The sequence below is a fragment of the Camelina sativa genome, chromosome 14 (genome assembly GCF_000633955.1).
Source record: "Camelina sativa cultivar DH55 chromosome 14, Cs, whole genome shotgun sequence".
Lineage (NCBI taxonomy): Eukaryota > Viridiplantae > Streptophyta > Magnoliopsida > Brassicales > Brassicaceae > Camelina > Camelina sativa.
In genome coordinates, this window is record NC_025698.1 from 21962546 (window position 1) to 21989703 (window position 27158).

Below are 27158 nucleotides of genomic sequence, written 5' to 3' on the forward strand. Positions count from 1 at the left end.
CACCACTCTTGTTCTGTCTTTCTTCTTCTTCTTTTTCAACTCCAGAACAATCTCTTCCTTTATCATCTTCTACTTTTTTGTCTGTTTCTTCTTTTGGTTCTCCCAGTCACCAAACCTGACAAACCCATCTCCTCCTCCACTCTCCGTCGCTCCCCTTCGTGGGGATGCCTGTTCGCCACCGCCGGAATCTTCTTCGCCGGCGGCGAACTCCTCCTCCGCATCCGATCATTCTCATTCCATGATTTCTTCTAGAGATCCCGATGCTCTCTTCAGCGGTGGTGGAATCAGGTCTCTCAAAATTGAAATCTTTCAATCGATTTCTCAATTTAGAATCTTTTCTTATTTTTTTTTCTTTGTTCTCTTCGGTGTTGTAGCTTTTTAGCAGGAGTTAGAACTGTCAAGTTTAGTTATGGGTACTCTAGTCTTAAGGGTAAAAGAGCAACAATGGAGGATTACTTCGAAACTAGAATCTCTGATGTTAATGGACAAATGGTTGCTTTCTTTGGTGTCTTCGATGGTAAAATGTTCTTTGCTTAACACATTGTTATTGTCTTAATCTTACTTATTACTGATGATGTTTTGGTTGTTTCTTTATTAGGTCATGGTGGAGCAAGAACTGCAGAGTATCTCAAAAACAATCTTTTCAAGAATTTAGTTAGTCATGATGATTTTATCTCAGACACTAAGAAAGCTATTGGTAATGAGATGAGATCAAGCTATTTAAGTTGTTTTGTTTTTATCTTCCACTGAGAGTTTTTGTTGTGTTTAGTTGAATGTTTTAAGAAGACAGATGAAGAGTACTTGATTGAAGAGATAGGACAGCCGAAGAATGCTGGCTCAACCGCATCAACTGCTTTGCTTATAGGTGATAAGTTGATTGTTGCTAATGTTGGTGATTCTAGAGTTGTAGCGTCGAGAAATGGTTCAGGTTTGTTTGCTTTTTTTGACTCTGGGATACTAAATTGATTAAACTCTCTCTTTTTAAGCTTTTGTTTATGTGATGCTCTTTGTTTGTTCTGTAGCTGTTCCACTCTCTAATGATCATAAACCTGATAGATCAGATGAGAGACAAAGGATTGAAGATGCTGGTGGCTTCATTATCTGGGCTGGTAAAGTTTCCCTCTACTTACGTGTGCTTAGGAGTTAAGAGTGTAGGTGCACTAAGTATTGTTGGTGTTTTATAAACAAATTGTTTGATACTGGAAATGGTATTTAGAGATATGCTTTCTTGAAGTAATATGTGGTTTAGGCTGTTTAGTTATTAATCGTTCCTTGAAATACGAATAGGAACATGGCGAGTTGGTGGAATTCTTGCTGTGTCTCGTGCATTTGGGGATAAGCAACTTAAGCCTTATGTGATTGCAGATCCAGAAATTCAGGTACTTAAGATGTGCTACTCTCTTGTTGCATGGCTGGCCATCGAGCATTTAGTATAATGATAATCATATGAATGTTTCATATTACATTTTTGGTTAAGTCAGTGAGTGCCCTGTTTGCTGATTGAAATGCGCTTGCGCTCATACTCACACTCAGTACTCTTATTATCTTCTTAGGAAGAGGATATAAGCACGTTGGAGTTTATTGTTATTGCTAGTGATGGACTGTGGAATGTGTTGTCAAACGAGGTTAGTTTCCAGATAATGCTCATTTTGATCTATTTGCATTGAAAACATACATATTTCTTGATGGGATTGCTTGTGAACAATGTCTAGATCCATTAAAAAAAAAAGAGAGAAATTGAGTACCTACCTAAAACGTAAACACACTCTCAAACTACTTTTTTTTCTTTCAGGATGCTGTGGCAATAGCACGAGACATTTCAGATGCGGAAACTGCAGCAAGAAAGCTTGTGCAAGAAGCCTACGCACGCGGCAGCTGTGACAACATCACTTGTATTGTTGTTCGATTCGAAGTTTCTTGAGCAAAGAACCAAAATTATATTGTTTCTTCATCATCATCATCTTTCAGCTGTTGCTTTTTCCTTCCATCGTTTTGGTTTTTTAGCCAAACAGCATTAATACAAACACACATTTGGATTATATAATTGAAAAAGAAAGATATGATTATGAGACTCTATGCCTCCTAATTTTTCAATACATCAACTTGTAGTCTTAGCTACAATTTGTCTCATCTGGTCTAAAGAAATTATATTATTACTAAAAGGAGCTGAAACACAAGAGCTACTTCTAATAAGTCTTTAAGATAAATAATAGCACTAATAGAGAGATTTACTCATGTTTCTGCTTCTTTAGTCTCAGCATCTTCAATCTCTCCTTCTTCCTCCACACTGGACTCTTCTCCCTTTTTCAACTTCTTGGTTTCCAGGAACTCGAGGAGACCTTTAAGCGCGATATCAGCGTTCTTACTCGCCATGAGCTGCTGCGTGACTTCAGCCGGAGTTGAACTAACCTCAAGGACGAGCTTCTCAATGGGTTCAAACAAGACGTGCTCATCAGTTTTGAGGTACAAAGCCACAAGCTTTTTGAACACAAAGGGCGTGCAGTTGTCCATGAGAATGTGAACGTCCATTCGTCCCGGCCTCAGCAATGCCGGGTCAAGCTTCTCCTTATGATTTGTTGTGAAAATTATGATTTTTTCTTCTCCACAGCTCGACCAAAGTCCATCAACAAAGTTCAATAGACCCGACAACGATATCTGTCCAAAAAAGAATATTCATAAGTCTAAGAAACAGAGATTAATTCAAAACAGAGGATTTCAAAGTTTCAACTTACCCCAACTTCAAACTTCTTCTTCCGCTTCTGCGGCTCTCCATCATCTTCTCCACCATCTTCTTCCTTTTTCTTGGTCTGGCGTCTACGAGAAGCATCAGCTCCACAATCAATATCTTCAATGAGCAGAATAGACCGGTTCTTGGTTGAGGTAAGAATCTCTCGCAGCTCACCATCATCTCTAACACTCTGAATCTGAAGATCATAGATATGGTACTTCATGTGATTAGCAATGGCAGCTACCATAGATGATTTTCCAGTACCAGGTGGACCGTAGAGTAGATAACCACGCTTCCAAGCGCGTCCCACGCTCTTGAAAAATTCTTTGCCTTTAGAGAAAGCATCAAGATCATCAATCAAAGTCTTCTTAAGGTCTGGCTCAACAGCTAAGGTCTCAAAGGTCGTGTGATGCTCAAAAATAGCGGACTCCCATTTAGACCGGTCTTGGTTGTAAGTGTAGATCTTGAGATTCTCGCGATGGCTCATTATCTTCTCCGCTGACTTCGCCAAGTAAGTGAAGTAATCCGTCATAATCTTCTCACGAAACTCCTTCTTACATGTCAAATGAAAGTACCTGAAAAACACATCAAACATGTCAGAAAAAAACAAGATTGTAATCTAAGACAAGAAGAAGAAGAGAACAGAGTGTTCTGTTTACCGTTTCTCGGGTAGATACTTCTTAGTCTCAACAGAGTGAAGAGTCCACTCAAGATGAATCCCTTCAAACTCATCAATGATCTTTGTGTTTATAGGGATCCCAAGTTTTGGCTCAGCCGCTGGATTCTTGAGATTACTCGAACCCACAAGGAGTTTTCCGGTAGAAAGTCCGGCGAGACGGGTCGGTAAGTAAACTTCAGCAGCACGGAACGTCTGATTCTCAACAAACTCCCAACGTTGCTCGATCACAAAAGTGAAACTTGACTGGAAGTAAGAAGAGAAGAAGTCCATAGCTTTTATAGCTATGTACTCTCTGATCCTCTTAGGCACGATCTCGTTGAGGATTGTTCGAAAAAGCATCGTGATTGCTGAAAAAGATGTGTAAAGAGAGAAAACTGCGGATACAGAAGGGACTTGACTATAAAGATTCGCCATTTGTTTTTCTTGAGTGAAGAAGAAGAAGAAGAAGGAAGATGATGAATGAGTGAGATAGTGTGTGTATTGTGTTTATATAAAGAGTTTGGTGAGTGGTGAACAAGAAAGTTAGAATTTTAATAACATTTAATCAAAAAAGAAAAAGAAAAAAGAAGGATTGAAAATTTCAGGGAAAGTGTAAGCAGCAAACTTGGGTGGAAAGCTCCAAGCACGGATGAGAGAAAGTGGAAGACGTCATTAAGGTCAAGGGAGATAAAGACAAGGCAAGTCACATTCACGTACACTTTAAAGACGTACACAACTGTAGACAACTAAACAATGTGGTTAATGTATCTCTCTATATACATTAGGAAGTTAATTAATTTTCTATTAATCTATGTATGCAAATTAACAATGAATGACGTACAAAATTAGGTTGGCAGCGTGCAGATATATTATGATTTTGTTTTTGTACTAAATTATGATGAATATAGGGGTTCGGAGGGTTTCCAAAAATTATCAATTTATCTTTGGTTACAAAATTTAGCTCACACCTCAATAGTATATCATTTATGAAAAGAAACTGTTTGCGCTATTTGAAAATGGATGCTAAAATATGCTAATTCACGTTACATATTCAAGTAATATAATGGTATACGTATTAGCTTTTTTGATCTTTTGTAGTATAGACTAGTCTACAGTAGACTGTCTACTAAAGAAGGAGGTTTGTAGTTAGGAAAAAAGCTTAACTAGCCTGATTAAGCGTAGCCTAATATGGGCAAGACGCTAGACAACAAGACAACTGGCATGTATGTACGTGTTGTAATTAGAAAGGAGATATGTGTCATAAATGATATGTAAATTATTACACGCAAGGAAAATAAGTGGAAGCTGACATGTATGTGAAATTGATGTACATACAATACAACAAAGGAGACTGGTCGGTCTTATTCAAAGAAAAGATAAAAATAAAATAAAATAAAAACGTAAAAACTAAAAAGGACTTGTTGGCTAAGGAAGAAAAGATTCTCAATGGAGGGTCGTGATTTGTTTGGTTCTTTGTTTTCTCTTTCTATATTGATATTTGAAAGACCAATGTTTTGGAGTCGTGTACATGGCAAATCAATTGAATAATGTTGAAAAAGCAACCAATGTTATTAGAACCGACCCATATTGGGGGAGCCGGACCAGTATATTCCTTTTTCGTTCACTTGAGAGTTTTATATCGAATCGGTTATATTCGGAAATTTTCATTTTATTGTTCATATTCCATTTTATAGATTAAACATAGGTTACAAGGTTAATACCAATTACCAGCCATATAAAAAATAAAGGTTTTATCCTCTATAATACTATCAAATTCTGGTCTCAATCAAACAACACAATCACTTTGATAAGTTCGGTTCCATGAGTGACATACTGACATCAATATGTATTCTTATACCACTTCGATGCTTACTAGTAGTCTGTGCTGATTTAGTTTACATTGTTTTTTGTAATTTTAGAGATTATTAATTAAAATAATATTAATTAAATAAAAATATTACGTAAGATTTGAGATATGAGTGTTAGTAAAATATGTATCTTTTTATTTATAAAAGAAATTATAATTAAGAGCATATGAAAATTTTATTATTTAATTAGGTAATAAATGCACTAATCTTTATATCAATTAGATAAATGTAATTATACCTTTTATGGCTTTTTACTTGTTGTTTAAGGTTTTCTCACAAAAATTAAAAAACTATTAAATTCTCAGTTTTACCTTTTATTAATATATTTTATAAATATTTCATTGGTCAAAAATTTTAAACAGCTGAGATAAAACTGAAATATTCACCAAAAATTTCTATTGAAAACCTAAAACGATAAGTTAATTAAAACAAAGGGAGTATTTCATTGTTATAGGAGTCACATAAACTATGTGAGAGTTATAGATATGTAGTCATTACATATTAATATATTTTCTTATATATATAATATTTCTAAATACTATTATTAATCATTCACTGCATTATTATAAATATTATGAAATTTACAAAAATGAGAGTTAGTACAAAATATGGGATTGATGAGATGGAATAGAAAAGTTAATAAAAAATGTGTCAGGTTTATAAAAATACATTATTGTGAATTACTAACTAAAATTGTCTATTGTCTTAAATATATATTCAAGAGTTATATAATATAAATATAGATCTATGAACGGGCATCTTAGCTAATCAAATCATGAATTTAAATTTATATTCACTTCTCTCTTTAAACAGAAATATATACAGTTATCTCTTTATCAAAATAAAAGTATATTCAATTCTCATTTAGTTATTTAGAAATTATATATTAAAATATACTTTAGTTTATTTTAAATGGATTGAAAATGAAATACAATAATGTAATATCAAGATCATGTGAATTATTTATATTAAAGTTTGGAAATAAAACAGCCAATTATTACTCGACATTATCCTATACAAACCCACATATTATGATCTTATATTCTTAAACTATTTAATCATCAATTTATTTGTTAAGCAAAAATTTTATCATGTAAATTCAATTGAATAAATTTGTTACACTAAAAATCAAATGACACAAACTGACACTTGTGAAAGAAGAGAGGGAGCTTTCCAAAAGAAAACTTTACTTTATTACTAGATGATATAATATAGTAAAGTTTATTTTAACTCTTACTCTAAGAATCTAACGCCAAATATCATTATATATTCAAATTCTTTTAAAATCAAATACACATGAAATTATTTATTTTCTTTTATAAATATTTTAAAATGATTGCATAAATCATCAAAAGATGAACAATAGTTAAAATAATTTACATTTGTGGGAAAAATATTCAAGACTTAGTAAGATAATATTTCTTCTAATGTTAGGAACTTCCCAAAAACGGATGATCCGAACAATGATATTATTGTTACCGGTGTTTTGTTGTTCGTTAGAGATTGAATCGAGGATAAAATAGAAAGTAAATGTTTTAGTTTTCACAATAGTCCGAAAGAGGATGTGTTTGTATGGTAATAGGTTGTTTTTAAAAAACTAAACTTTATAGAATGTTTGAGTCTTTAAGAGACAAAAATGATTGAAATCAAATACTAATGATCATAAATTTGCAACTGTTTCAAAATAATAAGTTAAAAATGAGAAGTAATATAAAAAAAAATAAAAAATGAGGAAAATAGTGGGTAGATATAACTTATATCAATTGGCTTTGAAGACAAATTTACATAGTTTCTATTCATGCACTGTGATTAACTTTAATACATATTGGCTTTTCAAAGGTAAAATACTTTCAAAAAGATCATAGCTTTTGTCTCTTTGGAATACACTATAACTTTTTCCAAGCTTCTTAAAATCCCAACAAAAACAATTATTTCACAACAACAAAGACACCAATAATAGGTACATGGTTCATAAACAATTTGATCGTCCAAAAGATTATGACCATTTGCTATAGTAACTGGTCTTGTTTCATATTCAATACCATTTCCTCCTATTAACACCGATTTCATCAAAACGTGAATTAAATCTGCAGTTTTTTTTTTTTTTGGTTTTTTAACATCTAAAGAAATAGATTTTGCAAATCAAAAGTACCTAAGAAATTTTAAGGATAAAGGAAAAAATAAGCTGTGAGGATTCTCAAGAGATTAATTACAAAACGATTTGAAGCTTCGCTCAAGAATCAAGATAGAAGACAATTTACCTTGTCTATGATGAATTTCCAGATAACTCGAGTCATTTCGTCTCTTGAGAGAATCAAGAAAGGGTCTAAAACTTCTGAATTTTCAAAAACTACAACATTATATTATGTAAACAAACAAACACACACTCGATACTATACTATACATTCCCTGAAGAGAGCAGAACACATATGTACTCCGATCTATAGTAAATCAATCAATGAGAATAACAACGTGATTTGTTTGAGTTAGTTGAACTATTGGAACACTTACCATCCATTTCAACAACGGGATTTGGCCACCTTGATCTTCTCGAACTCCATCTTCTACCTGTAGAGATATGATCTGACGGGTGAGTGAAATTGAGAATAGGGAGTGTGAACGGATCAGCAGCTCTGTTCCGCCATGAAAGAAAGACTAGATAACAGCTGAGCTCCTGAAAGTAAAAAAATCGAATCCAGCTTAGCCTATCACATGATCATGGATAATCCAAGAAAAAGTTGTATTTCCCAACAAATCGGTAACTAGTGGGATTTATTATACATCAACAAATTTTTTAAAGATTTTTCCAGAATAAAGGTAGAGAGAGAGAGTTGCAAAAAAAATTGCAATTGGTGTCGAAGAAGTCTTTTTTTTTTTTTTTTGTCAAACAAATTTTCATTAAGCTTAAAGCATCAAAGAAGAAGCTTAAAGCATCAAAGAAGAGAATTCATCAAAGGGAAACTTAAAAGGTTAACAAGATTACAAAACATAGATAGAAACTGGTTCCATGAGTTTTCCAAGGAGGTGCAAGTCTTTGGGAGGCTAGCAAGGCTTGAAAGATCTATTGGGATAATGATGGAAGTGCCTTTGAAAACATGCTCCGCAACTTCCTTGATCAGCAAGTGATCAACAATGGCTCTTACAAAATATGCATCAGAGCTTTGAGAAAAGAGGTACGATAGGGAACTGAGGGATAGGGTTCTCGCCAAGAGAAGAAAGTTCAAGACCAATTGATCAAGGATTGCTACAGATTCTAGCACAAATCTTCTCACAGATGGTGAAGCTACCAAGACTCGTAAGAGGTAAATGCAATATCGTAACAGAGCAGGTGGGTCCTCCCTCGCATGAAGCCATTGGCCATGGAGGTTAAGGAGTCCCACACAAAGCTTGTAGCCGAGATTGCATTGTTGAAGAAGAGAAAACCCGAGCTTACACACTAATGGCGGTTGAAAGGGATAGAGAGATAAGGTTGTTCTAGGGTTAAGACTAGTAAGATGCAAGCAAAGTCGTAATATAGCAGGTGAGTCCTCCCTCACATGAAGCTCATAGCCATGGAGGTTAAAGAGTCTCACACAAAGCTTGTAGTCGGCTTTGGCTTGAGACATTATAAGAAACACTAGGTTAGTACCAAGAAACAAATGGTAATGGTAATGTTTAGGGGTTTCGGTGAACTTTTGATACACACTATGAAACTGATGTTGATAAAGGTTATGAAATACCCAACCAATAGATATGCCACCTAGATTAGCAGATGAAAGAATAATCTATACCATGCTTAATCCTAACTTTAATTTTTCCAGTGTAAGAGAAGTATCCCTGAAGTAGATGATGTTGACAAAGGTGGGCGCATGGTTCTAGGGATACAAAGATAGATGGTTGATGATGCAACGGTAACCAACTCTCCTTAGAGGTGTGGTCATAATGCCGTACCTTGTCAAACCATTTAAAAAACCTCGACATAATAACCCTCAATCCAACCTAGATAAATCAATAATCTCCTAGCATGGGGTGCCAAACCAGCTAAAACAAAATTATAGGGTAGCGATAGGGTTGAGACTGATAGGGGGACATGAGTATCGGACCTGGGTAGAGGAGTTTTGTGTCCAATGTCACATCGTCGTTGACTGTTCAGTGAGGGTGTAACAGGAATTCCGTGAAACCTTTTATGTGTGACGATAATGATCCACTAACAGAAGTTTCTGCCCAAACCCATTTTAGAACCAGAAAAAATCTTTAGTTAGGATGACTCTAAGTGGAGATAGCTCTGAAACTGTCGAGATGGGTTCGACTGATATGGTTTTTGAGCCGATTTTGGAGCAGGGAGTTTTCCGGTTTGACTGTTCTGTTGAGCATAGGAAAGCTGCATTTCCTAGTGTTTCGTTTAAAAACAGTAAAGACAGGGAAGTGCCTGTTGTATCTCAAAATGTTCCAGCATGTATTCCTACTTGTGCTTGTCTTCAGGACCAACAAGTTGTCACTTTTGAGGTTTGTGTTTTTTTTTTTTAATCTCGAGCTGACATGATCCAGGAAGATAATGATCACCTTCGCATGTATGATTTTAGAAGACATATTTTTGAACTAAAATTTTAGAAAAGTTTCCTAGAATCACATTCTATAGATTTAAAAAAAAATAACAGTAGATTTGAGGTGAGCTTTATAAATTATTGATTGAGTAACAAGAGTTTGTAAATGATTTTTATAAAATTTTACATTTAATAACATAGAATTTCAGGTGATTTTTAAAAATCACCAGTTACATAACAGATGATTTAAAAGTACTCCAAAATCTCTTAAAATATCAAGTTCAATACATTTGCTTATAATTTTTCTTTGATAAATTTATTAGTTAATTTGATAAAAAAAAATTAATACAGAAAATAAATTTAAACCCATATTTGTAAGTGAGGAAAGAGGATACAAAAAAAAATAGCAGTTGGGCTTACTAGTTAGGCTCTCTTCCATAAAATAGAGTTAAAATATAAAGATAAAACATAATGATATTCCAGCACCTCTGCCTCTCCCAAAAAGAACCCTAGCCGCATATCCATCTTTGTCTATCTGATAGAAATTTTCGGCCCTCTTCGTTGTAGTGATCATTGTCTATCTATCTGCGTTGGTAAAGGTAAAGTTTCTGATTCTCTTTGTATCGATCTATGTCTATCTTTATATCTGCCTTGTCTTGACTGTCTTTTTGTGATTGTTATTCTTCGAGTTTAGAATTTTGGATCTAAAGAATACCAAGTTCTAGTTTTCATCATCGTATCCTTCTTCTCCGAGTCTGTTTTTTTTTTTATTCTCTTTATTCTCACCGCTATTTCCCTTTCTTTTCTGTCTGTCTTGTTAGGAATCCCGGAAACGATGGTAAACCGTGATGTATTTCATATGCAGCAGCACATCAAGTACACGAAGGTTAGAGCTTTGATCCTCAAACACAGCCGCCGTGTTCTCGACGATGAGGATCATTTAATGGAGGTAGAATGTTTCCCATTTTATTTTTCTAAAAGAGATAAAATTTGTGACTCTGTTTGAGTTTGAGATTGTGGTTCTAGTTCAATTATTTATTGGATGTTTTATGAATTTCCTCTAGGATCCGACAGACCTTTTGGTTGATGATGGAGCTCAAAGCATCCGTACCAGGCGTATCTCACCTGAACTCCATCTTAGGTGTCTTCAGACATTTTACGATGATTTCAAAGGTGTTTACAAGATAGCTAGGAACCTTACCCATTACGAACTGATTGTGGCCACTTGCGAGTTGTACATGTCTCAAGTAGGGGTGTCAAAATGGGTCAAGATTAATGAGTCAACTCAATTCAACTCAACTCATGAACCCTAATGAGTTTAAAATATTGACCCTAATGAGTTGATGGATTAAATATGTTGATGATTAAATGAGTTCATGGGTCAAATGAATTTAGTTATAATGGTTTATGAGTCAACCACTAACCCATCAATTTCTTCATTATCAACCAAATATTATCAACATCATCATCATAATACCAACATCATCATCATCATTCTACCATCATCATATCAATATCATCATACTATCATCATCATCATAATACCAACATCATCATACTATCATCATCATCATAATACCAACATCATCATACTATCATCATCATCGTCATCCTACCATCATCATATCAACATCATCATACTATCGTCATCATCATCCTACCATCTTCATATAAACATCATCATACTATCATCATCATCATACTACCGTCATGTAACTATCATCGTCATCAACATTGTCATACTATCATCATTATCATCATACTTTCATAACCATATTAACATCACCATCATCATATCAACATCTATATAGATATATATATCATAGTCAACAACATGATGTCATCATCATCTTATAATTTTATATTAAATATTAATAGTTTATATTGTATTTAATTATAATTATTTTATATTAAAAATTAATTAATTTATATTGTAGTGGATTCATAGGTTGATCCATCCCAATTGTTAAATGAGTTGAGTCAACTCATAAACTCATTTAACTTTTAACTCATTGGATAATGAGTTGAATTGAGTAGGGTTAACCATTTTGACACCCCTAGATATAAGACAATGCATAAAATGATGGTATCATTTCAAATCAATAAATAATTGTTCATAATTTATTCTGAAATTCCTAATATGAGAACTTATAAATTTTATGTAGTTCAAAAATACCATGACGTTTGAAATAATAAGTGTGAATCGAACAAAATAATTATAGAATTAGATAAAAACCATCTCACAATCTTACGTAATTTTCCATAAAGTAAGCTCAAAAATTTAATTTTATATAAACATTTTTTTGAAAAATTCAAACTAATTTACTTAAATAATATCATTTCACTACCTTACTTAAATTTGATTCCGCTTGTCCCTGTGAAAATTATAAAAGATTCAGACAATGAAATTAAACCCAAGAATTCAAACCTATAAATTTGATTTAATGTTAGTATAGTTCCAAGATGAAACCAACCACAGACTGATTTAAGGTGGCTCTAGATTCTTGGGACTGCAGCGTGCATATGTTTCTGATTAAAGAAATGAGAAAGGAAATGTTGATTTTTTTTTTTGGGTTTTATGAACATGTAGTTAATTAGGTCCAAAAAAATACAGGTGTCAGAAATATAGTAAGCGAAGTGTCATCTCCTTAGCATAAGTTAATAAAAATCTTCTCATATTATATAAGATGGTTATCTAATTAATGTTTGTCGCTTAGTTTAAATTAGATTTAGATTCTTTTTTATTAATGTATGATAAGTGTCATCTCCTTACCTATAATTTTTTTTGTTTTATATTTATAAAATATATACAGTAAAAGTTAACTAATTTATTGATTTGTTGTTAGACCGAATCGATTTTGTAATCCAAAAGATTTTTCAATATATTTTCCAAATGGAAACATTGAAAACAAAGTTAGACAAAAGAATAATATAAGTTTATAACATTAATCTAGTGAAAAGATTTTTTGATTTCTTTCATTATTTAGTCCAAGTGGTTTAACTTAAATTAAATAAATTCACTCTACGATTAAAAATTTAGTTGGGACCGTGTTCGTTTTTGTGTTTTTTCGCAACATTTTCATTCCCAACTTTTCATCAATGGGCTTTCTCTTTTCTATTTCAAGATTTTGGATTGCCTCTTTCTCTTTGACATCGTTGTGTCTATTAATTGTGACTATTAGGAGTATGGTCTGACCTATGTGCTATGATATCATATTAATAATGTGGCCTACCTAATCCCAAAAGCTAGCTAAAAAGAGAAGGATTGTTATATCCTTTCTATATTGTCCAAAGATCTTTATCCTAATCGATGTGAGACTTTGGACTCTAATAAGCCCTTCTAGAGATGTAGGTAGGAAACAGTCAAACGAAAAACAGTGCAGGCCCAACATCTCGGAAATAAGATAAGACACAACAAAACATGTCACTTATATGAGCCTCATAGGTGAAAAATATTTTTTTGTGGAAATTTTGTTTGCTAGGCCAACTTTAAGTTCTGATACTATATTAGAAATGTGACTTAACTATGGGCTCTGATACCATATTAGGTATGTAATCTAACTAATCCGAAAAGCTAGCTCAAAAGAGAAAGATTGCTATATCTTTTGTATATTGTTCAAAAATCTTTATCTCAATTGATGTGAGACTTTAGACTCTGATAATGACTGATCTCCGACTTCCAAAAGTGTCGAACCATTACAGTTATGAGTTGAAAATTAATCAAGAAACAACGTTTTGCAAAGTGTAACATTAATAAAGTCAAAAGGATATGTCACTTCTTTTAATTAATAGTTTGCTAAGATTGGTTTATCTAGAAAGTAAGTACTGTATATACTTTATTGTTTTAGCTTCAGCGCCAAGTAACGACGTAGACGATGCTATTGAACTATTTAAAAACTTGTTGAATCTTCCGTGTTCACGAGACAAAAAGAGGAGTAGGAATATTAAATAATATATATTCTTAAATTTATTGAGAAATGTAGAATATTCAGATCCAAGATATTTTCGCGTATGATAGATTCAGGACAACTTTATGTATGCTATTAAGTCAATTAAAAAGAAAAAAAATCATGAATTCAAGAACATTGTAAAATAGCGTTACTTAGCAAAAAAATGAAATTGGTTCTTCAGAAATTCCTTGTTGGATTTATCACTAAGTATACGTGATTTTATTAGTTTTTTAAAAAATCATATATTTTAGGTTACGTTGTAAATTATATATATTTTCGTTTAAAAATAAATATTTCTGTTTTGAGTAACACATTTTACAGTTTTGCACTATCTATAATTAAATTTAATTCTTTTATTCCAACTGGTTTAGAACTAATAAAAAACTATTAATTTTTCAAACTTATTATATATATTCTTTTATGTCTAAATGGAGAGAGCAAACTCCCTAATTATATATATATAGAATTTTATCACACACACAACTTTGGGTTAATAAGACAATATGATATTGGAAAACAAAATGAAAAATCAATAGCTGAAATACATCAACATTTGAGTTCTGACAGATAATGGGATAGTGACGTTGTGAGAGCCATCAGTCCAAGTCAAGCTCCCAAAATAATAAATCGAATTGGATTTGTGAGTTGTGGAGACAGTAACCTTGAAGCTGAGTTTCTTGACATTTGAGTTAAATAACAATGTGTTGGGTGTGACAGAGATTTTGACACCCAATGGAGGCTCGACGATGAGTTTATAGACGGAGTCAACGGGTCCAACGTTGGTGACGGTTCTCGTGAGAGTCACATCTTCCTTAAGGAATGGAATGGTGATGGAAGGCAAATTGAGATCAAGCATAGAAGGCCTTGGACTCGGACATCGATATAACGTATTTGTTCTTGATATTTTTGTGATGTGCATCTCATCATAATTAGAAGCACATAAAAAAAGTCTATAGTCTTCTGCACCTGCGTCATAGACAAGACCCGGGTCGGCTGCTTTGTTTGGGCTAACTAATCCTCCTCCGAAGTCAAAAGGATCGGCTAGTTTTCGTGTTAGTCCTTCCGAAAATATAGGTTCTCCGTAGAGATCCGTTTTGGAAGCTTAACCAATTAAGAATGAGTAAGTTAATTAGATCACTACATATTTTGAATAAATATTTTAATTTGGTACGTATTAATATTGTCACTATTGACCTTCAAATTTGTAATTCTTGAACTAGAAAATACAACTAACGAATTCTTAGATTACCTGTAGTGACGAGAGCTGACTTAAGCGCGGCCGGAGACCAGTCAGGATGCACAGCTCTAAGTAGCGCAACTAAACCAGCGACCACAGGTGTTGCCATTGAAGTTCCCGACTCAGCATAGAATCCTTCCTCGGCACCCATTTTTTCTGGGGTACTTGCAGCCACTATGCCTACACCTGGAGCTGCTATATCGGGCTGCAAAAATATAATGTTGCTATATGTGATGAGAAAATAAATATTGCTAGAATTGGACTTATGTTTATTATTTGTGACTGTGTGATCATTACTAGTTATTATCATTATATGGAAAACATATATTAAGTTGTTACCTTGAGAACATATGGAGATACGGGATTGGGTCCTCTTCCTGAGAACTCAGCTACCTTAGTGGCTACAAGTGGTCCATTAAGCGCGACTGCAGAGCTTATTTTTATGGTGGGCGAACTGCAATTAAGAAAAATATAAAAAATATACATATACTCAATAACATACAAATAATAAGAAGAGAGGTCGAATTAAGTACTCGTTATAAAATTACCTAGTGGTTCTTATGTACTTGAACATGGTAGATCCTTGTTCATAGTCGACCGTGATCATGGCGATACCTTCAGAGACTTTCAAATCGTCCTCTCTTTTGGTGGCAAAGATTAGACCCTCTGTTTGCACAGTTGAAAGGTTAGTAACGTAATCCGTCAATTCACTTTCAGTCGGGAAAGCTAGCACCACTTTTCCCTTTGCCGCACTCGTCATCTCGTTTGCACTATACACGAACATTAGTTCTGCTTCGATCTCCTTACCCTTGTACGCGCTCCGTGCCTACATAGTAAAAGAATTTAGAAAAGTCACATATATTTTGATGTCAAAAGAGAATCAATTATATATACATACACTAGTTTAATTTTGTTGGTTTGGTTTGGTTTACCATTAAGGTCATGTTGTTGCCTAGTGTCAAAGGTGTGGAATACCACCGGTCTAGACTAGTGGCAGCCACTGTAATGATCCATGGAGCTATGTTCTGGACTGAATAATCATCAGGCCCATAGTTACCACCCGCACTGAGCACTGGAATGCCATTGGCGACTGCATGGAATGCTCCATACGAGATTTGATTATATAAATCAAGTTCAGTCAGCGTAGGGTTAGGCCTGCCTATTGATATTGTTATCAAGTCCACCCCATCTGCTATGGCATCGTCCATTGCTTTGATTATTTCTGCGCTCGCGCAACTTCCGTCTTCTCTTTGCCAACACACTTTGTAGACAGCGATACGAGCACCAGGAGCTCCGCCTCTTATTGTGCCCACTCCAAACCCATTTACACTCACATTTGAAACGAAGGATCCCCCGGCTGTCGAGGCCACATGGGTACCGTGAGGCAATACTTCCCTTGCGGACATGTACTCCGTGTCCGGTATTCTGCTATCTGTTTTGTTCTTTCGGAATAGGCTTTCCATGTAATACCTCGCTCCTATCAACTTCCTGTTGCAATGTTTCTTCGAGTCAAAATCTTCACCGTCTACGCACATCCCTTTCCAACGTTGTGGGATTGGCCCTAAGCCTTTGTCATTGAATGACTCTGACTCTGGCCAAACACCTACGAACACACGTACAAGTTGTGTCAAACTATCTTTTCTTTGGAGAAATCTCTAGGGAAAATTAATATCAAACGTACCTGAGTCCAAGACACCAATGATGATGTCTTCGCCTATCTTAGCATCACGAAGAAGTCCTTTAGGTGTACTATGAGAAAGCCCCAAATAATCAAATGTCCTTGTTGTTTGCAGCTCATAGTAAGTATTGGGCGTTACTTGAACTACATTTGGATGCTCTATTCATAATTATGAAGATTAAATCTTTAATTAGTTCACTCTTATCTAATTTGCTTTTAGTATATCTCTATAAATAGTATACTTATACATATGTACACACCTGAGATTTTTTTCGCTTGGGCATCTGTAAGATGGGCAGCAAATCCGGAGAAACCATGACGATAACTATGGACAATGGACTCACTAGCGTCCTTTTTGCTGTAACGATATATCGACAACCCGTTATTGTGTTTGTTTTATTTTCAACAACATATTGTTGTACTTATCTAAATAGGATTTGTTGGTACCTTCCAAGTAGGGATTCTAACATGCTGAGATGCGAGGCCGTTACAAGCTCAGGATCATTATGCTCCTTTTCTCCAAGGTATACTATGTGGACCTATATATATATAAGTATTAGTAATGCACATTCATCATTCCTTTACCCAAAAAGTTGTCTTTTTCCATTATTAAGTAATTAAGAGATTTTTCACGAATATACCTTAGTCTCTTCAAAGGCTCCACCTTCCACAATATTATACTCCACGTTAAGAATCACCACAACACTCATTACCCAAAAAACCCACCATGAGACCCCAGAGCTCATCTTTCTCACCGGCAGGGAAAAAATTCAGAAGAGATCGAAGTCTCACAGTTATTTGTTTTCTTGAATATATTTTGCAAATGAATGTTCTCTTATATATATCAGCATTCTGTCTCATAACTAATTATAATTACCTTCTGAAACGACTTACTTAACTAATGTTGACATTTTTAGGTTGTAAAACTTAACTACTCATCTGATATTGGCTTAATGTACAACAATATATTCTATTGTTCTCTATTTCGTCGTTACCATATCTAATAATAGAGTTTTATGAGTTTGTGGTTTTGTTTTTAAACTGTAACTTATTCTAGATTAAGCAAATGCTTTCGAATCTTTTGAGGTTATGTTGCATTAAAATTATTGTTTGAGTTGTCAGATTATGGGTATGTTAAATTTTTTTAACAGTTGTAACACAAAGTATTAATATTTTTGGTGATGTATACTATATAAAGAAATAGCAAGAAAAACAAACTAGGTAAAACTTGTAAAACATGCAAAACAAGATATCAAACATGTAAACATACATTTATATATGGGTAATAGGCTAATAGCAAAACTTTTTTAGGGTGTGTTTGCGTCACTTTATATAGGAAAAAATTAAGGGTTTGTTAGCATTTTAGTATGTTTTTCAAATTTAATTGTCAAAAACATACATACGCTATTTATAATAGAGAAAAGAGGGTGTTGTGAGATAGAGGGTGGTAGAGATATAATTCTGAATGGGACCCAGAAGAAGGAAGAACATTACTAAAAGATCATGCTCAATAGTTTTGGGAAGAAAGAAGAGAGTGAGAGAGGGAGAAAGTCGAGAAATAGGAGAGAGAAAGGGAGTGGGTTTGATTTTATTTTTTCTTTTTTTTTTTTAATTTTTTTTTCCTTTTTATTATATGCTCCCAACAATCTAAAACAAAAATGCTGGCTAATTAAAATTTATGTTTTAAAATTTTAAACATATATAAAAATCTATGTTTTTTTTATTTGTAATTTAATATGCATTTTGTTTTGATGATTTTATTAGATAATGTTAAATATTTTTTACAAATTTTGTATACCGTACACTTTATTAAGTGTACAGATGTTTGTACACATTATTAAGAGTACAGATGTAATTTGTTTAATTCTTTGGCTTCTAGATGTTTGTACTGCAATAGTTTTGTAAAAATTTCATCTATACACTTAATAATGTGTACTGACATCTGTACACTTAATAATGTGTACCGACATCTGTACACTTAATAATGTGTATAACATCTGTACAATTAAAAATGTGTACGGATACAAAAGATATATATGATAAATTTAAAAACTATTAAACAATATTTATATCAAATTGTAAAGAAAAAAATATAGATTTTTTGTATTTAAAAAGTTTTCTAAAAAAATTACATTAATAATTATTTGAAAAATCAAGAAATGGAAAGAAAAAGGAGGTACAATGGCATAAATGTAATTAAGAAGATTGCTGAATGACAAAAAAGGCTGAGAAAATAGACAAACAGTGATAATTGTGGTTTTTTCTAATTATAAATAGTGAATGTATCTTTTTTTCTAATTATGTTTGAAAAATGTATCATTTTGCCAAATATCTCAAAAATTAATGGTTGGGATTTATTTACTACTAGAGTAAAAAATTGACGGCCGCGTTTTCACTTATTAGTCGGACCGATGTTTCCGTTCGCCAAAACATTTTTCGTTCTTTCATCCTGACTCATCGCTTTTCTTCGAACCAAGATTCGCAACTCTCCGCTCAGATATATCCAATAGGCTGATGATGGGCACTTGACCTCAAAAAAGTAGGAAGCATTTGCTTAATCTAGACAAAGTTACAAATTAAAACAACAGCACAAAGTTATAAAACTCTACAAAATCTAAATTACACGTTAACAAGTTATTTAGAATTTGGATGTGATATGTTGTTATTAGGTTTTTTAAGAGTTGTAAAAATCTACAACTAGTGTGTACGAAAAGCTTTGCAAAAATGAATCCCGAGAAGGCGAGAATTCAGCAATATTCTTAGTTTAGGCCAAGCTAACTGTTTCTTTGAAATTCGCTAAATGTGTGTACTACTTACTCATCCTCAAACTAATCCGCTTTAAACCAAGAATATTTCGAATAAATCGAATCAACCGTAACTCTGGTCATGAATAATAATTATTTACAACAAGAACTTATATGAGTCTGGATGAGATTAGAGAGTTGCAGAAAGATTTTTTTACATCCAATGACGAAGAAGTTTGATATTTGATTGCGAGTCCGATAACAACTGAGTCCTAGAACACTAGAACTAGACAAAAATTAAAAATGTTAACATCGGAAAATTTTCAAAATTTCTAATATCATAAACACCTAAACAACATCAACTACTAAATCAAGAAATTGAAATAAAACAAAACAAGAACATACGACGCGACTCTACAGAATTCAACTTGTCCTAGAAAAAGAAAGTGATAGTCATAGAGACCCTTAACAAGATTGACAACAATTTTTTTCTTATAATCAAATTGATATTTCAATACATCGATGTGCTGTGCAGTATATTTAACTTTTCCATATCGTGGAAAAAATATTGAAATATTCCATGATTAATGGATACAGCCTGATCCCTGAGGTTAAAGTAGATGAAAAAATCACTTACTACTAAATGTTACCTTGTTAGTGAAAATGATATGCAGACCAATGAATTTTCTGATCAACAGAGTCCCAAGACAATAAGTCCAAGACTGCGCAAGTATCATGACCTCCATGAATTTGCAACTGGTCACCCTCGAAGCTGTACACGCTGCTCTTTATACCGATCTTACTCGATCCTTGAGCCGATTTGATCTTTNGTATATTTAACTTTTCCATATCGTGGAAAAAATATTGAAATATTCCATGATTAATGGATACAGCCTGATCCCTGAGGTTAAAGTAGATGAAAAAATCACTTACTACTAAATGTTACCTTGTTAGTGAAAATGATATGCAGACCAATGAATTTTCTGATCAACAGAGTCCCAAGACAATAAGTCCAAGACTGCGCAAGTATCATGACCTCCATGAATTTGCAACTGGTCACCCTCGAAGCTGTACACGCTGCTCTTTATACCGATCTTGCTCGATCCTTGAGCCGATTTGATCTTCTGTTCATTCATGGCGTATCTTATCTTCACTGAATTTTCCCAGCGCCATGTCATCTCGTATAACTTGATCAGAACCAGATATGGAAACGATGACTTTGGTTCAGATTCTAACATTGTTTTCGCCACAGTCTCAGCGAGTCTCGTGTCTCCAAGATCCAGAGATGCACAGAGAATCGGTTCCCAGATATGAGAGCTTGGTTCAAAAGGTATCTTGTCGGCAATGTCCTTTGCTTCACTGATCATACCTGCTCTGCAAAGCAATTCGATTATACTGGCATAATGCTCGTTTCCGGGATTAACTCCATAAGTCTTTACCATTGAAGAGAATATCTGAATTCCTTCATTAACAAAGCCAGCATAACAACAAGCTACCAAGATACCCATTAAAGTCACTCTATCCGGTTTCAGACCTTGGTTCATCAGCAATTGATTGAAAACAGCAAGAGACTCAGCTGCTTTGCTGTTTCTCTCCAAGCCCATTATCACTGTGTTCCAAAAGATCAGATCTTTTCCATCTGTTGTGGCAAACACTCTCATTGCTGAATCAACTAAACCGGTTTTAAAGTACATCTCCATGAGTGAGGTGGCTACTGCCGTGTCCTGATCAAACCCCAACTTGATAACCAAAGAATGAACTTGTGCTCCGTGATCTAGCATCACAGCATTCATCGAGCTCAAAACACTACTGAGCGTGAACTTATCGGGCCTAATGCTCTGTCTCATGGCAACAATAAAGAGCCTCAGAGCATCTTCTCCAAAACCATGCCACGAATAGCTACCGATCATGGAGTTGCACAACACTGAATCCCATTTCCCCAACTCTCTGAAAAGCTTAACCGAATCATCCAATCTGTTGCATTTGGAAAACATGTCAATCCCAGCTCCTAAAACAATGGTGTTAGATAAAACCCCCATCTTGATGCAAAGAGCAATAGCCTGCTTACCCTTGCACAAATCTCGCAAATCCGAGCAAATAGACACAACCGTTGAAACTGTGTATTCGTCCGGTCGATTCCCCATTTCTCTCATCAGACCAAACTGATCCAAAGCCACTTCTTTGTTACCAGAATCAGAACAACACAAAATCAAACAGTTCCACGAGATAACATCTCTATCTTCCATAGTTAAAAACACTGATAAAGCATAATCAAAAACGCCTATTCTTCTATACATATCCATGAATGAATTCCACACCACCAAATTAGACTTACTCACGCCACTGCAAATAGCATTACCATGAATCTGCTCCCCATGGCTAACACAAGAAACTAGAGAAGCCAGAATCGAAAACGTGAACTCAGTTGGTCGGATAACCCAACTCTGCATATCCAAGAAAACCCTCATCCCATATTCCGGAAACCCACAAGAAGCCAACCCTGAAATCATTGTGTTCCAGCTAACAACATCTCGTTCATGCATTTCATCGAACAGGTCAAGTGCATAGTTTAGATAACCATTTTTTAACAAACCCTTCAGGGAAACGTTCCAGGATATAGTGTTCTTATCAGGAATATCGTCCAACAGTTGAAAAGCATCGACGACAGATCCGGATTTGAAGTAGAGTTGAAGACAGCGATTTCCCCAAAAAGTATTGGGTATGAATCCAACTTTGAGGAGCTGGGCATGGGCGACTCTGGCTAAAGTCGGACACTTTGAGAGCAAAGAGCGGTCTACGAGACGCGAGAAGTAGAAAGAAGACGGCATGCAAAGTCCATGAGCTCGTCGGAGCAGTTGGAACATACATGTGCGGACACTTTGGTTTGTTTGTTTAAATCACTCTAAAATTACAAACCTCATATTTCATATAAGTTTACAAATACTTTGTTTTTTGGACACTTATATAATAAAATTAAAAATTGGTTCGTAAACCAGAATACCAGATCAGTATAAAAACTATTAAAAAGTAAAAATGTAACGCTCCAAGCTCAATTTCGGACGGTGTTGATGAACGCAACAAGATGGGAGTGTCTCAATGGACACAATCAAAAGTTGTATTCAGTAAGACTGTAAGAGTAAGAGAGGCAGGCCTGGCCCGGAGCTAAAGCTCATAAAACAATATTTATTTACGGTTTTTGGGGCATCATTTTCGTAAATGTTTAATGGTCTAGTGGTAAACAGTCTGTCCATCATCTGGTCAATGTCTTGACTTCAAACGAAGTCGTTGCAGGTTTAAGCGTTTTAGCCAGCACGAAGAGAGGTTATTGGGTTTGAAATTCCAATAAAACGTTATGTATTATTCAATTATTAATTTTAAAATAAATATTAAAATTATGTGTTATTAGTTATATAATTTATAAATACTTATTAAAATTCTATGTTATTTATTTACTGATTTGTTTTTGGATTTCAAAATCTACATTATATTTTAAATAAATTAGAATGGATTTGAAAGTATAATATAAAAGGATTCAAATCCATTTAGCTTGGTTTGGGTTTAGGGAATCCTAGGATCTATTATAAAAGAGGAGTGTCAATGTTTAGGGTTTTGTTTAGCCTTTTTCGTCATTTCTTGTGTTAGAAAAAATAAGAGAAAATAAGATTCGGACCCGCACGTATGTGAGAGGTTATGTTTATAAATACATTTCTTTGATACAATGTTTATAACACATATTTTTTTGTTTGGATTTATGAAATAATAGTGGTTTCATCAATTCAATATTTTAAATTTTGGAACAATTTAGGAGCATACCAGAATAATTGCATTAATGGTCGGTTAGATATCTATTAAACACATTAGGCATGAGCATTCGGTTATTTCGGGTTATTCGGTTTGGGTTATTCGATTTTTCAAATTTTCGGTTTTCTATAAATTCTGCCGAATTGACCCGAATCAAAGTTCGGTTTGGATTATTCGGTAATCGGGTTATTCAGGTCGGTTATTAGAATTAAAGTCAATTCCAAAATAAACTGATTTTTTTTTTCTAATTCGATTTATTCGAACTCAATTAGATCGAATTTATGATAATGGACCTTCAAAAATTACAATTACAAACCAATAAATAATGGGCCAAGCCAATACAAGAGCCCAAATTAAATAACAAACACAAGTCCATCAAAAATTAGGGTTCATGGACTCCACGCTGCTACTCTCTTCCAGAGCCGCTAGATGATGGCATCCGATAGTACGATCTCCCGGTGAAGTAATTAAGACGCCATCTTTTTTTTGGTAGAATGTATTTTCTACAATTAGGTATTTTAAAAATGTCTTGAACAACCTTATCTTATAGATCTTCTCATACGATTAGAATGTCTTGTTGTTTGTTTGAGTAGAAGCCAACTAGAAGAGGTTATTTGAAAAAAATTCAGAAAACAGAACTTGGTTAGTAAAATAACAATCATTGATGTTTTATAATAGAATTATTGCTATTATTCATGTGAATGTATACAAATTTAAATTTGTGTAGGTATAAAATATAATCTCTTTACTTTTATCAATATATATTAGGGAAGAAATTTAAAATTGGTTTTTTTCTTTTTTACTATAAGAGATTATTATTTTTTTTTCTCTCTCTCTCTAGAGCGTTAAGTAACTGTTTTTTCCAACCGCATCTGTCGCCTCTCACGACGGTGGAATCCTCCGCCGTCCCTTTCTTCAGGCCCTCCCCGCCATATGGGGAAGAATAAGACCACCAAAAAGAAACCCCCGAGATGGATTTCCCCGTCCAAGCTCTCAAAGGGCACGAAATCTCCATCTTCTTCTGATTCGACCAGTGTTTGATGACTAAGTCCTCTCCTTTACAACCTAATGCCACAACTGAAGCGCCGTCTTCAGACTCATCCATTGAAACCTCAGTTTGCGCAACCTTTGTTCCAGATCTGAATTCAGAAGACGCGAAAGCGGGTGTTGTAGAGCCATTACCCCCAATACCATCCGAGAAAACAACAATTGAGGTCGAGCTTCCATCAAAAGAACTTACCGGCCCAACCTCTGCGAAAGTTGCAAGCACAACCGTCCTAGAATTCTCAGAATCTCAAAAAAACTCTGCGAAAGCTAAGAAATTAGATGACCCTGTTTCAAGAGTCAGCAAAGCAGGAGACGATGAATGGCTCAAGATATTCAAATGTTCTACAAGAATCCTCTCAAAAAAGGGAAAAGCTGTTCACTTTATCCTCGATGGAACTTTGCTTAGAGATTCCAAATTATGTCATCGAGAAGCATGAGAAGTCTTAGGATTCTTTCATAATCCGTCAATTCTACTCTGATCCGCCATCTCATGGTACAATTCACACCATTGTCAACGAAATTTGGAGCAATAAGTTTTGGGACATCTCAGTCTCAAAACTTGAAGGAAATGCGTTTATTTTCAGGATTCCGAATTCCCAAACACGGTCTAGAGTCCTAAACCAAAGGCTTTGGAGCATAGACGGTCAGACAATGTTCGTTGCAAATTGGAAACCAGGTTTCATTCCAAATATGCCGGAATTTTTCGTCTGCCCCAATTTGGCTCAAAATGCGGGATGTTCCCCTGCTATTCTTCAACAATGATGGGTTGGAGTACATTGGAGGCCTTGTTGGAGATCCAAAATGCCTCCATCCCTCGACAGCAAATAAAACAAACCTAGAGGTGGCAAAGTTTTTCACTGTTATTGACCCTCGCAAACCATTGCCACAGGCAGTGAACGTCAAATTTTAGTCCGAAGAAATAAAAAGGGTTCTTGTCTCAAGTCCTGTGGGCACTATAATGAGATAGGCCATAGCGTTAAGCGCTGCAAGATGGCCCCTGTCTCTTGTTCAGACTGTAACTCAACTGCACACACGGTGGAAGTGTACCCCAAAAACAAGAAGAAGAAAAAGATATTATCTTATCAGGGTAAACAGGTCAAACCTTGTGATGATATTCCTCCACCAGCGGTTTCAGATAAGACTCAAGCTTTGTTAAAAGAAACAGGTGTGTTGTCTTCATCAACGTCAGTTCTTAATGGTCCAAAGTCAGTGGGTGATTGCAGCGGTTCAGGTGATGCAAGTATCTCAGCAGGCATCTCTGGTGCAGATGCAGATTCGTCGGATGTCTCTTCTAGTGGTTATCATGGTAGTGAGTCTTATGCGAATAGCGAGATGGAACATGATGATTTTCAGTTCAAAACAGTGGTGTTGACTAGGCAACGTAAGCGTGAACGAGGCAAGGGCCTCAGAATCAACTAATTTTTATATGTATAGATATTTTTTGTTGGAATGTCTGAGGCTTTAATAAGTTATCCCATCGTACCGGATTTAAGAAATGGCGTCGAAGAAATAAGCCTCTTTTTGGTAGCCTGATCGAGACTCATGTACAACTGTACAAGTGAGGCAAGTTCATCAATAGATTATTGCCATGTTGGTTGTATGAGGAGAATTATGGTTTTTGGCTTTGGGTAATATTTGGGTCATTTGGCACCCTAGTGTCAAAGTTTCCATTGTACCAAAATCTCTCTAAATGGTAACATGTCAGGTTACTCTACCTAGCTCAGTTGTTCCTATGATAGTTTCTTTTTTCTACGCTTCAAACGAGGAGGTGGAAAGAATCGCTCTTTGGGATGAAATCTTCAACTTGTCTTCGAATCCAGCTCTTCAAGGGAAACCCTGGTCAGTTATTGGTGATTTCAATCAAACTCTTAACCCTAGTGAGCATTCTAAGTCTGATAGTTTCTCGGTGGATTGAGAAACTTCAGTATTTAGGGATTGCCTTCATAATGCATCCCTCCAAGATCTTACGTTCAGAGAATGCTCTTATACTTGGTGGAACAAGAGGAAACAGGATCCAATCGCAAAAAAGCTAGACAGAGCTCTAGTTAACGATATCTGGGCAGTACATTTTCCATCCTCCTATGCTTATTTTGGGGAGCCTGATTTCCAGGATCTTGCTTGTTCATCTATCACTCTATTTATTGATCGTCAAAGGCAGAAGACGCCCTTCAAGCTACTTACCTTCCTACTCCAAGACCAAGGTTTTATCCATCTCATCTGTCAAAATTGGTTCTCTTTCAATTTTTAGGGTTTTGAGATGTTCTGAATCTCACTAAAGTTGAGAGCTCTAAACAAACTTATTTGGGATTTCAGTAGAGCAAATTATTCGGGTATCGAGTTGAGAGTCAAAGAAGCAAACAAGATAGTGATTCAGCACCAGAACACTCTACTGCCCAATACCTCACCGTTAAATGCTGAAATCCTTATCGAAGGTGAGAAAATTGGGCAGTTTCTGATCATTGTTGAGGAAAAGTTTATAAGCCAGAGAGGTGGTATATCTTGGCTGCGAGATGGTAACTCTGCTTACTTTCACAAGATGGTTAACTTGAGAAAAGCGATAAACCACATTCATTTTCTAGAGAACGAGAATAGAGAAAAAATTGATTCTCCTCACGGCATCCAAGACATTTGTGCGGATTACTTCTTAGATCTCCTAGGTAATGCAGTCTCACCTCCCTCTTTCACTCAGGAAGACACCACAAACCTCTTTGATTTCAGATGCTCTATTGATCAACAAAACCAGATGGCAAAGCCTTTATCCTTGGAAGAGATTAAAGAGGATTTTTGCTCTCTTCCAAGGAATAAATCCAGTGGCCCAAATGGCTACCCAGCAGAATTCTTTATTAGCTGTTGGAGTATTGTTGGTGGTGAGGTTATCTGGACAGTAAAAGAATTTTTCAATTCAGGAAAGCTTTTCAATGGAA

General features: G+C 34.9%; 4 protein-coding genes across 4 annotated transcripts; 1 reads left to right on the forward strand and 3 right to left on the reverse strand.

Moving 5' to 3' along the window:
- Nucleotides 2–2074, forward strand: LOC104743860 (probable protein phosphatase 2C 11; the record flags this gene model as incomplete). Its single annotated transcript, XM_010464897.2, has 8 exons — nt 2–288; nt 375–517; nt 599–697; nt 770–928; nt 1023–1109; nt 1288–1379; nt 1554–1625; nt 1793–2074. Coding segments are annotated over 8 exons (1068 nt in total), but the record flags the coding sequence as incomplete, so codon positions are not given.
- On the reverse strand, nt 2045–3917 carry LOC104742153 (AAA-ATPase At1g43910). The gene is made up of 3 exons (XM_010463128.2): nt 3388–3917; nt 2733–3303; nt 2045–2655 (listed from the first exon to the last, which is right to left on the reverse strand). The coding sequence occupies exons 1-3, from the start codon at nt 3819–3821 to the stop codon at nt 2233–2235; spliced, it is 1428 nt and encodes a 475-aa protein (XP_010461430.1). The 5' UTR covers nt 3822–3917; the 3' UTR covers nt 2045–2232.
- Nucleotides 14257–17388, reverse strand: LOC104743862 (subtilisin-like protease SBT3.11). The gene is made up of 9 exons (XM_010464898.2): nt 17284–17388; nt 17090–17181; nt 16903–17000; nt 16646–16801; nt 15897–16567; nt 15513–15790; nt 15304–15418; nt 14977–15169; nt 14257–14828 (listed from the first exon to the last, which is right to left on the reverse strand). The coding sequence occupies exons 1-9, from the start codon at nt 17386–17388 to the stop codon at nt 14257–14259; spliced, it is 2280 nt and encodes a 759-aa protein (XP_010463200.2).
- On the reverse strand, nt 20229–22496 carry LOC104743863 (pentatricopeptide repeat-containing protein At1g43980, mitochondrial). The gene has a single exon (XM_010464899.2). The coding sequence runs from the start codon at nt 22248–22250 to the stop codon at nt 20337–20339; it is 1914 nt and encodes a 637-aa protein (XP_010463201.2). The 5' UTR covers nt 22251–22496; the 3' UTR covers nt 20229–20336.

What these genes read in the sequence shown, in the direction of transcription:
- LOC104743863 (XM_010464899.2), bottom strand. Translation starts at nt 22,250, where the DNA reads ATGTTCCAACTGCTCCGACGAGCTCATGGACTTTGCATGCCGTCTTCT.
- LOC104743862 (XM_010464898.2), bottom strand. Translation starts at nt 17,388, where the DNA reads ATGAGCTCTGGGGTCTCATGGTGGGTTTTTTGGGTAATGAGTGTTGTG. An exon ending in GCAACAACATGACCTTAATG is followed by an intron (nt 15,791 to 15,896) that starts GTAAACCAAACC and finishes TTTACTATGTAG; the next exon opens with GCACGGAGCGCGTACAAGGG. An exon ending in TATCTCCATATGTTCTCAAG is followed by an intron (nt 15,170 to 15,303) that starts GTAACAACTTAA and finishes ATATTTTTGCAG; the next exon opens with CCCGATATAGCAGCTCCAGG.
- LOC104742153 (XM_010463128.2), bottom strand. Translation starts at nt 3,821, where the DNA reads ATGGCGAATCTTTATAGTCAAGTCCCTTCTGTATCCGCAGTTTTCTCT. An exon ending in AAGTATCTACCCGAGAAACG is followed by an intron (nt 3,304 to 3,387) that starts GTAAACAGAACA and finishes TGTGTTTTTCAG; the next exon opens with GTACTTTCATTTGACATGTA. An exon ending in AGAAGAAGTTTGAAGTTGGG is followed by an intron (nt 2,656 to 2,732) that starts GTAAGTTGAAAC and finishes TTTTTTGGACAG; the next exon opens with ATATCGTTGTCGGGTCTATT.